This window comes from Amorphotheca resinae (assembly GCF_003019875.1).
Source record: "Amorphotheca resinae ATCC 22711 unplaced genomic scaffold M430scaffold_8, whole genome shotgun sequence".
Lineage (NCBI taxonomy): Eukaryota > Fungi > Ascomycota > Leotiomycetes > Helotiales > Amorphothecaceae > Amorphotheca > Amorphotheca resinae.
The window spans coordinates 439,675-453,062 of NW_020194478.1; the positions used below are offsets into that span (position 1 = coordinate 439,675).

Sequence of the window (13,388 nt, forward strand, 5' to 3'; positions counted from 1 at the left end):
AGGAAAAAGAAAGCTAAAGCAAAAGAGCCGGAAGGATCTTTCAATGAAAATAAGAATAAGAATAAGAATAAGACAAAAAAATACCAAAATCACCTCTGTATAGGCGCGAAGAAATCGTTGGACAGACCGAGGCGCCGTGCTGAAACGACGTGCACAGGGATGCGAAACGGTGCTGCGACGCATTCCATCTGGGTTGGGTGCGGCATCTCATCTCAAGACATGAATAATACTAATACATAGGTAGGTAAGGCAAGGTAAGGTATACAAAATACACTTTTATTTTCTTCTCTCTTCTCTCTCTTCTCTTCTAAGCAAAAATACACGTACACACATACAGACATACATACAGACAGATACAAATTCGGAGAGAGCGTCGTGGTGCAGGGACGGGAAAGAAACCCAGCACGTGTAATGATTCAGGGACATGAAATGTCAAGTCAACAAATAGGATGCGACGCTTGGGTCGTGTAGAAACAACAAGAACGCTGACTCCATTTGATGCGTGAGTGTTGAGCCCAGATCCGTGGGTGGTGAGGAATTGGGCTGTCTAAATTACAATCGAGTAATGCGGGCCCCTCGCGCCAACACTGGGCTAGGACGACGGGTTTAGGAGAGATAGGAGAAGTTAAAAAAAAAAAAAACAGACAACACCAGTTCTCTAATGCCAATTCCTTCCACCCCCTACCTGTAACGATGAAAGAGTGTGATAGCGCGGTCGTGATACGCTGAGTAACAAACGAAAGAAATCCCAAGCCCAATGATGACTCCGCCGTGTTCCTTCCAGGGACAGCTTCAAATTAGAAGTTTGATGAGGCATTGACCTGCATGGAGGGGTTGTGGTAATTCTCCAGCGTGCTCTGGAACGGGTTCGGGGAGGAGCCTCCACCGACTGAGTTCGTCTTCTCAGGTCCTCCGCTGCCTCTGCGGAAGCCCATCAACCCATCACTCTCATCCTCGGTCCTCTTGCGTCCCCATATCCTCCAGGCGACGATCGAGAGACCGGCGAGGATGATGGCTCCGCCAACTCCTACGACGACACCAATGATGGTGTTCCTGGTCTTCGAGCTCATGCCGCTCGATGATGACGAGCCATTGTTGGAAAGAGAGGCCGGGTTGGTTATCACAGATGTGCTTGTGGAGCTAACCTTTGATGCAGTCGTGTATATGCTACCGCCCTTGGTCACAACCACCGAGGTAGTGATAACTTGCACGCTCTGAGTCGTCACTGGGGTAAACGAAGACGAGGTCGTATGGGTGCTGCTTTGGCTGTGGCTGGTCGAAGTGGCCGAGGATGATTTCAAGGTCGATGAGGGAGATGGGGAGGCGGAAGAGGAAGGAGCGTGGGATGAGGAGGCGGAAGAGGATGTGGGGAGGGGGGAAGAAGAGGTCGGTGGTGCCGAGGACGACGCTTCCGACGAGGAGGCGGGGGCAGAGGAGCTGGATGATGTTTGAGGAGCAATCGAGCTGGAAGAGACGACAGTGGACGATGGAGCTGCCGATTCGGTCGAGCTCGGGGCACTGGAGGAAGAAGTTGAGGAGGGCTCGGACGAGGAGGTAGTCGAGGGAGCTGCACTGCTGCTGCTGTCTGCTGCTGTCGACGAGGGGGCCGCGCTTGACACTGAAGTGTCAATCTGCGAGAGGATGAGACTGTTGTCATCTGTCGGCGCGCTGCTTTCCCGGCGAGCGGCGAGTTGACCTTCGGGCCATGTTGCTTGAGCGACAGTAAGGAGGGCCAGGAGGGCTACCAGGCGTGTCTGCGGGCGGGAGAGCATGACGGCGACGGAGGGGGAGACGAAGGGAGGAAGGGAAAGGTTCGATAGAAGAGATGGACGCCGCCTGTGGTGTTGTTGTTGTTGATGGCCTCCCTCGTATAGGATTGCTTGTCTTCGTGCGGCGTGCTTGGGAGGGATTCGGATTCGGATACGAGGCTAAGCCAGGGGTTGAGTGTTTGGAAAAAAGAGGGAGGGAAAAAAAAGGGGGAGAAGAAGAAGAGAAAGAGAAGAGAACGAGCGAAGGAGAAGATAGACGAAGTAGGACTGTAGCCAGGAGCCAGTAGTCGTTGGGGGTTTGATGGAAAAGATGGAGGATGACAACAATGAATGGATGGAGAGGGATCGGAGGTTCGAAGGGTCGACCACTAAGCCGTTTCACTGGCGAGGAGTTCGCCTGTGAAATTTTACGCACAATTCAGATGCAACGGCTGTTCGGGACCTGACACCAAGATGGACCAAAATGGAGCCAACGCGCGTAGCGTCACGCCGTCAGGGCCCTGCATAACTGCATAATCGCCCATCGCTGCTCCTGATTGGCTCGAACCCCTGTCTGGCTCCGGGTTCGTCTGATATTTCCAACCCAGGCACCCCTATGGGCACCCCCGCGTCTCCCCTTTTCTGCCCTTTTTTGCCCTTTTTTTTGCCCTTTTTTTCCTGCCCTTTTTGCTCCCGACGATGGATCGCCAGTCGGACACGAGAAGCACCGTAACGTTGCCACATGGACATGCTCTGTAAATAATACCAACCATCCTCCTTCCTCTCCACTCATTAATCTATGTATTACCACCCGTCCTGCCCCTTTCATTCTGGTCCCCGCTATGCCGAAGCTTACCTATTTATCCAACCGCACGGGGTAGACACCAAACCCGTTGCAAGTACTTCAAGCAATCATCCGAAGCTATACTTTGATTCCGCAGTACCGCCATGCAGCACGCCATGTCTATCTAGATTCTACCGGTGCCGCTGGTCCTTGTCCCGAGCCATGTGCATCGTGGCTGCGGACCCCACTGCCCTACCACCGTACGCCCAATCCTACAAAGTCCGCTCCCCAGTTGACCAGCCCCTCCCCACCATACGCATTCCCCACAACCACAACATTCTCACCCTCCACCCATCCGTCAACGAGGACCTCAAATGTCCCCGTATCCTGCCATCCCAGGCCCGGGCTGAAGAGCTCGCTGCTCCGCCCACTGAGAGGCACCTCGATCCGTGTCGTCACATCATTCACCCTGATGGTCATGTTCCGCGTGTTAGTGCCCGTGGTCCATGAGGTGGAGAATGCAATGTCGTTGTTGCAGAAATACACCTCGACCAGTTTCCGCCCGGACGTCGAAGACGGAGCCGTGATCGAGAGAGATGCCGACCCCGCTGGCGAGAGGTTGGAGATCTTGGATCCGACGGGTTGGCAGAGACCCGTGTAGCATTCGACATGGCTTGCATTTCCAACCAGAGCAAATGACGTGGAAGGATAGAATGATGGCGGGGGCGGCGTGATGCGTAGGGATGTTGGTGGAACTGGTGAGTCTATGGAGATGGTATTGTTATCTCCTGCTCGGAGTGTGATATGCGGAATTGAGAGCGTCTTGCCGGAGGCGGGAAGCGTGTACGGTATGTTGCCAATAGCGACAGTGGCGGCTTTCGGCTGGGGCTCAAAGGAAAGTGTAGCAGTATAGTTGGAGCTAGATGTGATCCCATATACTTGGGAGAAAGTTGTAGTTTGCCTGTGGGGTTCAGTGGGGGTTCGAATGTTTGTACAGGACGGGCTCACCTCATCGTAGTTGAGTCTCGGCCATCATATGAATCTGCCACGGTGGTATCCCACAGCTCCAACAATATCGTACCGTGCGATTCCACCGGGGCCGTGTATGAAGTGAGAACGTTCTTAACAGTCACCTCGTTCCAGATATCTCTTACGAGTCCCGCCTTCTGGAGCCCAACATCTGGCAAGTCCAGCGTCAAAGTCCTTGCCTCATCCTTCAAGTTGATTACCGCAGCAACAGTTCTCCCGCCACTCAGAGGTCCTGCCCAAACTTCATATCCCTCCTCAGTCCACCTCCTTCTAAAGCTCGCAGCAACGCCCAAGCTATCCTGATTATAGCTGATGACATCCGCGTTCTTCAAAATGTCGAGTGACGCTTGACTGATACTTGTGTAGTTGTCCTTAAGCGCAGCCCCAATAACCAAAGGGCTCTTTATTATTGCCCACAGCGAGAAATGCGTCTGCTCCTCCGGTATCGTGAAAACATTGTTCCCCACCTCTAACATATCTAGGTCCAGCCACCGTCCAGGACCTGCAAACGATGTTTGTGGCACTGCTTGATTCAAAATCCGAGAAATAGTGCGGTAAGATGGAATAATGTCGTTTGTTATGCGCCAGCTATTTCCGACGCCAGGCGCCCAAGCAGAGGGAAAGTCGACACCCCAATCACAGACCTGGAAGAGTATAGGACGGTGGGTAGCAAGGACAGCATTGCTCATATTAGCATACCGGCCGAGGGGGGAGATATCAGGGTCGTAGGCTGCATCGGGATAACCTTGGGCGGCGTCGGAGTAGCAATTGTCGTCTGGGAATGTCAGAAGGCGCAATTTGACACATCGAGGATCTTACATTTGAGTAGATCAGCACCCCATGATGCGAATGTATCCGCATCTATCTGTTCGTGGACTGGAATGGTCAGTGTAATTTTTCGAGATGGAATCCCGCGTACATAGACTTCCAGCTTGTGCTGGCTCTCCTGTCATGCACATTTGAACCCCACCATCCGAGTATACACCAAATCCAAGACCCCTTTCGTGGAGGAAGTCGCCCAGGGCTGGATATCCGCTTGGGAATCGAGCGGGATTCCATGTCAGAGTCCCCTCAGCTGTCCGATTCGGCAGCGTCCATCCGCAATCGACAGTCACAAAATGATAGCCACTCTGTTGCAGTCCAAGGTCAACTACAGCTTGTGCGTTCGAGTGTATGATAGACTCATTCGGAGAGCAGGAGTAGTGATTGTATGAGTTCCATCTGCATCATTTAACATTGGAACAGGAGACAGGAGTAGATAGCATACCCCATGGGTGGTGTAATCGCGAGGCCATTGTTCAAGCGTCGTTCCAGACCTTTCGCAGTACCACCGGCGAAAAGGTAGAGAGAGAGGAGAGAGAGAAAAGTTTGCCTGAGGGGGAGTAACATCGCGAGGGTAAGAAGATTGATTGATCTAGGAATGGGAGAGAAGAAAATCCCTAGGAAATTCTACCTACGACACTTATACATCCTTTGATATCCCATGCGCGCTCCTCACCTGTATAGCGTCCGCGGCCTCGAATTCCTCCATGCGGTTTGTTTTCAGGAAAATTGTCGGCACAATGCCTACGAGGAAGATCTGCGAGCCAAGTCTGGAGACCCCGCATTTTGCACGGACTGGTAGATGCGCCCCAATCAGCGGAGGAAGGAAAAGATGGAGGATCGGCCAAGTCGCGCGTCCAAAGAGAACCAGAAGATATATCCTGGGCAACATATTGCGAGCCCGGGAGTTTGTTGTCTATTCGGGGAAATTGAGGTTGCTAGGATTTGTGGCCGGTTCGATGCTCCAGAGTAACGAGGAACACGAGGGGGTTTTCGCTTCGGCCCGCCTAGTCATGTGAGTGAGTTATCCCACAAGTCCGGCAGAACTGTTCACATGCTTATTTCTATTTCTATTTCTATTTCTAGATTTTATTTCATTTTATTATGTCTTTTGCCTCCTGATGCCAATGTGGGCGTCCTGCGGAGAAAGGCCACACGTTCATCCGATCCGGTCTATCGGTTCGTCAACCCCACCACCCCGCAATTTCGCATCACCGCGAACCAACTTTAAATCCTGGACCTTCAGTAGATGTTATGTCAAATGGGTGCATAGTGCGGCTGTCACAATGCGGCCTCTCTCAACAGCCTAGATAACATCGCGCTGGAGGAAGAAGGTTGCTAATCAAAATCGCCGTCAGAAACCAGATTGTTGAAGCCCGCTGTATCGCCTAACTAGATCCCACTGGCTCGCTCCTCGAACCCTCCACCTTCTCACTCCAAGCAAACAGGAATCTACTTCTTACCGGACCAGTTGCTTCTACTCGATATAACCCCCCATCAAGCATACAAACAACAAAACACGTCCGTCCTCTGATTGTTAGAACGCACGCCTCCGAGAGATACGACGCCTCCAGGAGATATGACGCCACCAAGGACGATCTGTATCTAAAGTCGGGAATTCCGAACAACCCTCTTCTCCTATCTAGCCACACGCCTGGAAAAGAGGCATGCCAATTCTTTCCTACTGAGACATAGCTGATTCAAGTCAGCAGGTTCAAAACTGAAAACGAAAGACGAATGCCCGCCCGGCTAGACCCTGCAGGCCATCATCGACACCCTAGCCTAAGTCCACCACCTGAAAATGTGGAATATATTCCTTTAGAAGAGCAACTCGATTGAAAATACCAGCGAAATTTGCCCAAGATTGCGAGATTGGAGACATGTCTAGTCCGGAAGATACTGACGACATCAACGATAATAATAATGTCGACCCGGTTACTCGTTGGATGATGCAAGGGAATCCTTGGCCTAAGGAATATTTCGAACAAGAAAACGCATTGAATCTACTTCTCGAGAGCAACTCATCATCGTCTTCACTCGACACGAAGTCAGAGACGACTGACGGATTGATAAGAAAAGGCAAGACTACCGCTGCTAGAAGTCGGTTATATGAGATGACCCTTGAACAAGTGGGCATACACATGACTGGTGGACCCGGGGTCACTTCTTCTTGCCAAGATCTCTGCAGGTCTCTGCTTGAGACAGAACAGCCTCTTCCTCCTGATTCTCTATTTCGAGAGGATCGATTCCGCAAGACTTGCGAGAGGCTTCATAACGAAAACGAGGCAAAAATCATCCGAGATATTTCCCCGCTCCTTGTTCCTTCTGTAGAAGTCCTATGTGCTTACGGCGCAGAGTATCTGGAACCTATGGTAGATCACCTAAACCAGAGGTGGTATGGGTGTGAGCCCATCGTACCAGGACCTGTACCCCAGCCCGATTATTCCGCTGGATGCAAAAGGGCCATTTTCACCCAGAGTCAATTTCGGAAGCTGGAACCTTTCATCCAAGGGTGGAAACATACACCTTTTCTGGCTACTCCCTGGATGTATTTTCCGTACCTTACGATGGAAGTATGTCGGGAGCTGCTCGTCGCTGATCGACAAAATGCTCATAGCGCTAGCATTGCTGTCAAACAAGTGGTTGATTTGTACCGTCAGGTTTCTCGACAGCATGAACTCAATCAAAAGATACTAGCGTTTTCGATCTCGCATGACGACGAATCCGTAAGAATCTATGGTCACTATCCCATCATCGACGGAGATCAGACTAGTATCTACCGTCACATTATCAAAAGGTTTGACATGACCGACGATGACGGTAAAGAGAGGTGGACGACTTATAGATTCACAAGGAATGTTTACGATATCTTTGGTCCAATACACATTGAAAGACTCCGGTCAGCTGTTGAGCAACTGCCTGATCCGCTATCTGATCAACATTAGTTACAGTATACGAATACCGTACTTATATGCTAGGCGGACGAAAAAGGGCATCAATTAAATATATTCTACTCCCAGGACTTGCTACAATCGAATTTTCATCCCAGACGTCCCAGGGTTTGCGCAGATCGCCGCTGCTGTGATACAGCAAGTTCACAGCTACGCTAGAAGAACTGGGCTTGTACCTAGTGCCCGAAGCAGAGTGCTTACACATGAATAACAAGCTAGTCGTGTTCTTTTACGTGGACGATACAGCTATGCTCTCGCGGCACAGTGATTACGACAAATACCTATCCTTCCGAAACAAGCTCTTCAACAAATACGAGACGAGATATGGTCATTTACGGTGTTTTTTTTTTAGGTACGCGGTTTATAAGGGATTGATCTTAAACAACATCGAAAATACTGCTCATTCTGACTATCCTGTGAATTCCAGGCGGATTCTGCTTCCAGAGGATTAGGTTAACACAATTGAACACTTCTCAACTTGTACTGGTGAGCTAACAGACACTGCTTTCTTCATGGTCACGTAACCTACGTCCTTCCATATTTAATGACGAAGTAAAGTACGGTAGCACAGCACTTGATATTGCAAATCGAAAAGATATTCACAGCATAACGCTAGTGATAAGGTATATTCTTGGAGCCTTGAAACTTGTAAAGCAGCCGTAGACTGGTAAGCCGAGGCTTCGCTTTGTAATTGCTACGAAGATTGTGGGAAGACTATATAACACAATTGAACAGTAGAAGCAACATAACATGAGACTTGTTATATTTCATATAACAGCTCAACAGGTTATCCCTAACAAGGTTGTCTGCACGAAAACAGAATAGATACGATAGGAAATATGCTGGTTTTATCCTGCGACAGCTTTGGCTCTTCGTCGCCGAACCAATGGCCTGCTGGCCTCGCTTTGGTGAGTAGTCCTTGCCAGCGGTTTCCTTCGTTCATGCATGTTAATCTCTTAATTCGCGCCAAGGTCTCCTTATCTTTCCTCTGCCTTATCTCATGAACTTATCTGGGCTGTATGATGGCCGTACTATCCATTTCGCCGTATTATAGAGATAGGTAGACCATAGCCACAATGTCCCTGGTCGCTGCGGAAGTCAAAAATAGCCTCCGATACTATGACAACCTTCTAGAACCACGCATGCTTCTAGAAGACCAACCCTCAGAAGCTAGGGAGGACACCTACGCCCAGTTGTTGACAATAAATCGTTTGTATATGGCTACAGCCTGGCATCACTGATTATGCTCACCGTCCTAAGCTTCAATATCCTCAAATGACATAGAACTCAACTAACTACGTACAAGTAGTATGCTAGTTTAATCTCATAGGGAGTTGAACATGATTTCCGGGATTTTAAACTCTTTGATAGAATCATAGAACTGAGGTTTATTAACAAAACTACAAAGGCAGAGTGCTGAATCAATATAAGCAGAAGCAGCCGCATTTCCTAATCATCGTGAATCATACAGCTATAATAGAAAAACACAGAAAAACCAAGAACGAAAATTTTTGAAAAGGGTGCTTAAATCTATTGTCAGACCGTCAAAGGAACCCTACAGGAGCCCCTCCTACGATCAGATCGATAATATCTCTTGTAGCGGACGAGATATCGTCGTCGGCGTCGCGAGAGGGGGCCGGAGGCCTAACAAAACAGAGTTTTTACAACACGGAATTACCCCCTTTTTATAACTTTACCGGATTAACAATCGATTCGACACTCCTTTCGACTGTTTTCGAATAGTCAAAACAATACGGATATGACAAGACATACGCGGGTCCTGCCCGGTAGTCGTACGCCGGCGAATCGCGCCCTTAGCAAGACGATACTTTAAAGATTTTCTTATACTCAAAACCGGCGCGACAACAACAACAACGATCCGACGATTCGATTCGACTCGACCCTCCCCTCCTCTTCTTTTTTCCTGCCCTCTCTTAGGCCCGTATAAGTACCGGATACCTGCCCTACCGTTATAGGCTTATATATATTAAAAGGCTAGGGAAATAGTAGCGCGTCGCTCTCGTAACAGCAAGAGCCTATAACAGAGGAGTAATCACTAGCCCGGTTAGTTACCGGGTACGACACGACGGCCCTACTAGAGTACTAATAGTTACGGGCTACTTCGGTAGTATCTCCGGGTCGAAGGCAGAGGATAGGTAGAAAGGAGAGCCGGCACTTAGTTAGGGAGGAGAATAGAGGTAAGGAGGAGGGAGGGGCCGAATAGGACAGGACGTACTACCGGGAGGGACCCGGGACACGTATCTATAGGCTTATGAGTTAGAGATATAGTCTAAATAGAAGTAGTATTACGACGCGGTACAGGACTGCCTCCGGGTAGGGGCTACTAGTAGCCTGTGCCTGTACTATTACGTGATACAAGACCGGCGATTCTACGGCGCCTTAGTAAGAGGGTTTTTCTTTGCTTTTCCCTCTTGTAGAACTACATGTAATTATATATAGATAACTCTTATAGTACCTAGCACTAGTATTCAATAGAGGATGATGTTACTACTACTACTACTACAGCTATAATAATATTTTATAACTCGTCGTCCTTGGCCTTATTTGCCCGAAATTTATAGTATTCACCAGCGGTCATGACAGGATACTTAGCCGGATTCGTCTCGGAAACACAAGTCGGCACCGGCTCTAGCAACATCTTCCGATCAAAGCCCCAGAAGAAAGGTGCCGAATACCTCTCGCGGCCGGACTTGTTGACAACTCTATGAACTGTTGAGACAAAGAAGTCATTCGTCTGTCTCATGAAGCAATCTGCAATATTGACGACAAAGGAGCCCGGGACTGGGTTAGCTTTGATCCAAGTGCCCGATTTGCTGAGAACCTCAAGGCCGGCCGAGTCATCCTGAGTGACGATGGTGAAGCACTCAAAGTCGGTGTGCGCGCCTATCCCGTTCTGGTCATCGACAGAGTGCTCCTGTGGCGGGTAGTGGAGGATCCGCATCCCCGCCTCGGGCTTCTTCGTGTATTCGTCGAAGGCATTCTCGGGCAGGTGGAGCGCGAGGGCGAAGATTTGGGTCAGCTTTCGAGCAAATTGGAGAAGGGGAGTGTGATAGCCATAGAGCCCTTCTCGAAAGCCATCCAAGTCACTGGGCCAGATACTGATGCCTGGTTCGTCTTTGTCTATGGCCTCGGGGTCTTCTGCAGCAGAGTACGCCCAGTTGAATGCTTCACTAAGATCTGAGAACGTTAAGTAAACTGCGGAGCAAACTTCTGTGAAGCTTCACTAACCCTTTTGTTTGGCCGCAGTTCTACTGTAGTGCTCCATTGGGTGGTACCCAACAAACTCATTAGGTACCAGCCCAGTATAAACTTCCATTTTCTTCTCTACTGGCAGTGAAAAGAATCTCTTGGCCTGTTCAAAGACCACTTCGGCATGTTTTGGATCAATTCCCTGCATAGTATTAGCAAGGAAGGGCTCTGGAGCGATATCACGGGTACACATGAGATGCCTACATGGTTGATCACATAGAAGAATCCAATACGGTGAGATGCCTCGCGGATTTTCTCCGCCACTGCCTGGCGATCTTCGAACTTGTCACTGTAGATCCCGGAAACGTCAATAATGGGAATCTCATCGGCCTCTTGGGATATATTAGAGGCAAAGTTCAAAGTCTTGCCGTTCGACAGTCGTATGGTAATGGGCTCAGCCGTTTCAGCCTGAGTAGTCTGAGTAGTTTGAGACATGGTGAGCTGCAGTTCTGTGTTGTTCAAATCACTACTTGCAGATTGATTATCAATTTGAATCTATATTCTGAAGTCACAAAGGTGCTCCATATATTTGTACACTTATCTATGAACTTCATATCCCACTCCTGCACAGAACGATGTATCTCGTCGGAAGTCCGTTCGCCGCCTTATCATATATCTCGGACCAATTGGCCATTGCGGGGGAGGGCGCCCACCATTAAGCCTCCCTCCTACTTGATACAAACCCCACCTCAGTCATCAGCATCTCTATTGACGGTCCATTTCACATGTTTGCGAATGATCATTGACGATAATAGCATCTCATGCTATGGGTATGGCATTAACTAAGCCCTGAAAGATCCTGGAGACGGATAAGGATGGTTTCTACACACGCTATCAGTAGCTCGTCTCTGTATAGAACCAGTTGCTATTCTTTTGTACTCAGTCATACTTACCCCCATGCATCAGGGGCAAGTGAGTAAGTACTTGGGTACATGCAGGATTGCAATACCTGCATTCGTGCGTATTGCTTTCCTCACATGGTACCTGCAGGTAGGCATATATCCAATCAGGACACTTCTTTTGAGCTATATACTTCATTTCCAACGGCTGTTAAATTCCGAGATACACCCCAGAAAAATTGCCCTATATACAATAGAAGTAATAATGTCAAATACAGGGGGAATTAACAACTCCCATTCAGATCAGGGGCTCCAGTGCCCCTTGCCCACTGATCTTCAGCTCTCCCATTTGTCTGACTAGGCTCTTTTGTGTTTTGAGTCGCTTCGCCTCGACCCAGTTTCCGTGAACCTGCGACTTTACATGGAAGGGCAGCTGCACAATTGCAATCGGTTTCTCAAAGTTTTTCGTGTCGAGAACCACCAGGTCACAACGTTGCGCGGCTCTTCTCTCTATAAGAGCCATCACCCATCCATCTCCTTCTGGCGCATCTTCCGACCGTGGGATAAAGATTGGCTCTTGGACGAGGGAATCATCTCCGGCGTAGAAAAACTTGGTCTTTCCCGTTTTGTTACTGTGCATAGCCAACGCATTAAGGCCGTGGAAGATATTCTTGCTACCATCGTGTTTCTCGGGCAGGAAGACATCGAGGAAAAGCCACTCGTATTGAGTGGTCATGAATCGTTCGTCAATACGGGGAAATTCCGAAGGTATGTCAAGCACAACCACAGGATCTGGCGTTTGCGTACCGTCAGGCAGATTCGGATCGAGTTCCCAGCGCACAAAGTCCGCCTTGCTGTCCGGCGAGGGCATCCGCCCGTCGTCAGGAGGGAAGAAAGGAAAAGCGTTGTCATGCACTCGCGAACTCTCCAGGTAAATCTTTCCATCTTCCCCTTCCCATGCACCTGCTGTGTGAATTGGCATACAGTTCTTCCAGAACTGGCGCCTATGCTCCCCTTTCTTCCACCCATACTTTTCTGCCACCTCACTGCGCCGCGGGACTATCAAAAATGTGGCGGGAAGGTCGTAGTTCCATGCCCAATGCTGTCCTCCAGCTTTGAGACGCTCCATGTTGGATTCAAAGGGCCAAAGGACAAGAATGAGCCAGTTCTTTGTGATAGCACAGTCGTGAATAAAGGCACACCAAGGCGATTTTATCCATAGCTCTTCCGAAGCTTTCCCATCCTGATCTAGAGTGTACGTGACAACATCCAGAGTGGCAAGTCCTTTTGCCTCATACCCATACACCACCAGCTCGTTTGTAAAGGGGTCGACTTTTGGATGCGCGGTGAACGTTTTCGCGGATATCTGCCCTTTAAACGGATCATACATAGTTGTGTCCAAGGTATCTGGGTCTACGGCGTATGGCAGACCCCCCTCCTTCAACGCCAATAGATGGTCTGCCCATAGCACGAGGTTGGTATTGGCTGTGCTATCAACTGCTGCCCGAACGCACGGGTGGTGGGTAAAAGGATTGCGGTACAGTCCAAAAAGTGCCTTGTTAGCCTTGCGCTCCAACTTGTAGCGCTCGGTCTCGACATATCGGGTCTTCATGTCCACACGACCGTCGTGGAACCGAAACGCGGATATATTGCCGTCGCCATCGATAGGTACATTTCGTGGGTCCGGAGGGACAAAGGGGTCAACCATGACTCGATAGAATGTGCCTTCGATTTCTTTGGGGATCTCGCCAAGGACGACCAGATCGCCTATCTCACCTTCGAGACGGAAGGGAAGATTCGAGCCGGCCAAATCAAGCGCCACTGGCCACTTAGACTTCAGTCCGTGCATATCATCTTGGACTCCAGAGAGATCCTTAGGAGATTCGGAAACTTCCGTCATTGTGAAGGCTGCGGTACGTCTGATTGCAGGTAACGGTGATCTAGA

At 49.5% G+C, this 13,388-nt stretch overlaps 6 protein-coding genes across 6 annotated transcripts; 2 read left to right on the forward strand and 4 right to left on the reverse strand.

Annotated features, from left to right (window-relative positions):
• Positions 1–397: 397 nt before the first annotated feature.
• On the reverse strand, positions 398–2,092 carry M430DRAFT_59594 (hypothetical protein). Its single transcript, XM_024868809.1, has one exon. It carries the CDS (start codon positions 1,770–1,772, stop codon positions 798–800), a length of 975 nt encoding a protein of 324 aa, XP_024719506.1. The 5' UTR covers positions 1,773–2,092; the 3' UTR covers positions 398–797.
• A 393-nt stretch (positions 2,093–2,485) lies between these two features.
• On the reverse strand, positions 2,486–5,164 carry M430DRAFT_59595 (carbohydrate-binding module family 35 protein). Its single transcript, XM_024868810.1, has 5 exons — positions 4,829–5,164; positions 4,481–4,782; positions 4,381–4,437; positions 3,541–4,336; positions 2,486–3,493 (listed from the first exon to the last, which is right to left on the reverse strand). The coding sequence occupies exons 1-5, from the start codon at positions 4,948–4,950 to the stop codon at positions 2,785–2,787; spliced, it is 1,986 nt and encodes a 661-aa protein (XP_024719507.1). The 5' UTR covers positions 4,951–5,164; the 3' UTR covers positions 2,486–2,784.
• Positions 5,165–5,957: 793 nt separating this feature from the next.
• On the forward strand, positions 5,958–7,433 carry M430DRAFT_254334 (hypothetical protein). Its single transcript, XM_024865247.1, has 2 exons — positions 5,958–6,048; positions 6,096–7,433. Exon 2 carries the CDS (start codon positions 6,264–6,266, stop codon positions 7,326–7,328), a length of 1,065 nt encoding a protein of 354 aa, XP_024719508.1. The 5' UTR covers positions 5,958–6,048; positions 6,096–6,263; the 3' UTR covers positions 7,329–7,433.
• On the forward strand, positions 7,434–7,901 carry M430DRAFT_254331 (hypothetical protein). The gene has a single exon (XM_024865246.1). The coding sequence runs from the start codon at positions 7,538–7,540 to the stop codon at positions 7,784–7,786; it is 249 nt and encodes an 82-aa protein (XP_024719509.1). The 5' UTR covers positions 7,434–7,537; the 3' UTR covers positions 7,787–7,901.
• Positions 7,902–9,873: 1,972 nt separating this feature from the next.
• On the reverse strand, positions 9,874–11,069 carry M430DRAFT_142163 (hypothetical protein; the record flags this gene model as incomplete). Its single annotated transcript, XM_024862746.1, has 3 exons — positions 10,809–11,069; positions 10,584–10,746; positions 9,874–10,532 (listed from the first exon to the last, which is right to left on the reverse strand). Exons 1-3 carry the CDS (start codon positions 11,037–11,039, stop codon positions 9,874–9,876), a joined length of 1,053 nt encoding a protein of 350 aa, XP_024719510.1. The 5' UTR covers positions 11,040–11,069.
• Positions 11,070–11,741: 672 nt separating this feature from the next.
• On the reverse strand, positions 11,742–13,292 carry M430DRAFT_104073 (hypothetical protein; the record flags this gene model as incomplete). The annotated part of the gene is made up of 1 exon (XM_024860902.1): positions 11,742–13,292. The coding sequence occupies one exon, from the start codon at positions 13,290–13,292 to the stop codon at positions 11,742–11,744; it is 1,551 nt and encodes a 516-aa protein (XP_024719511.1).
• Positions 13,293–13,388: the final 96 nt, after the last annotated feature.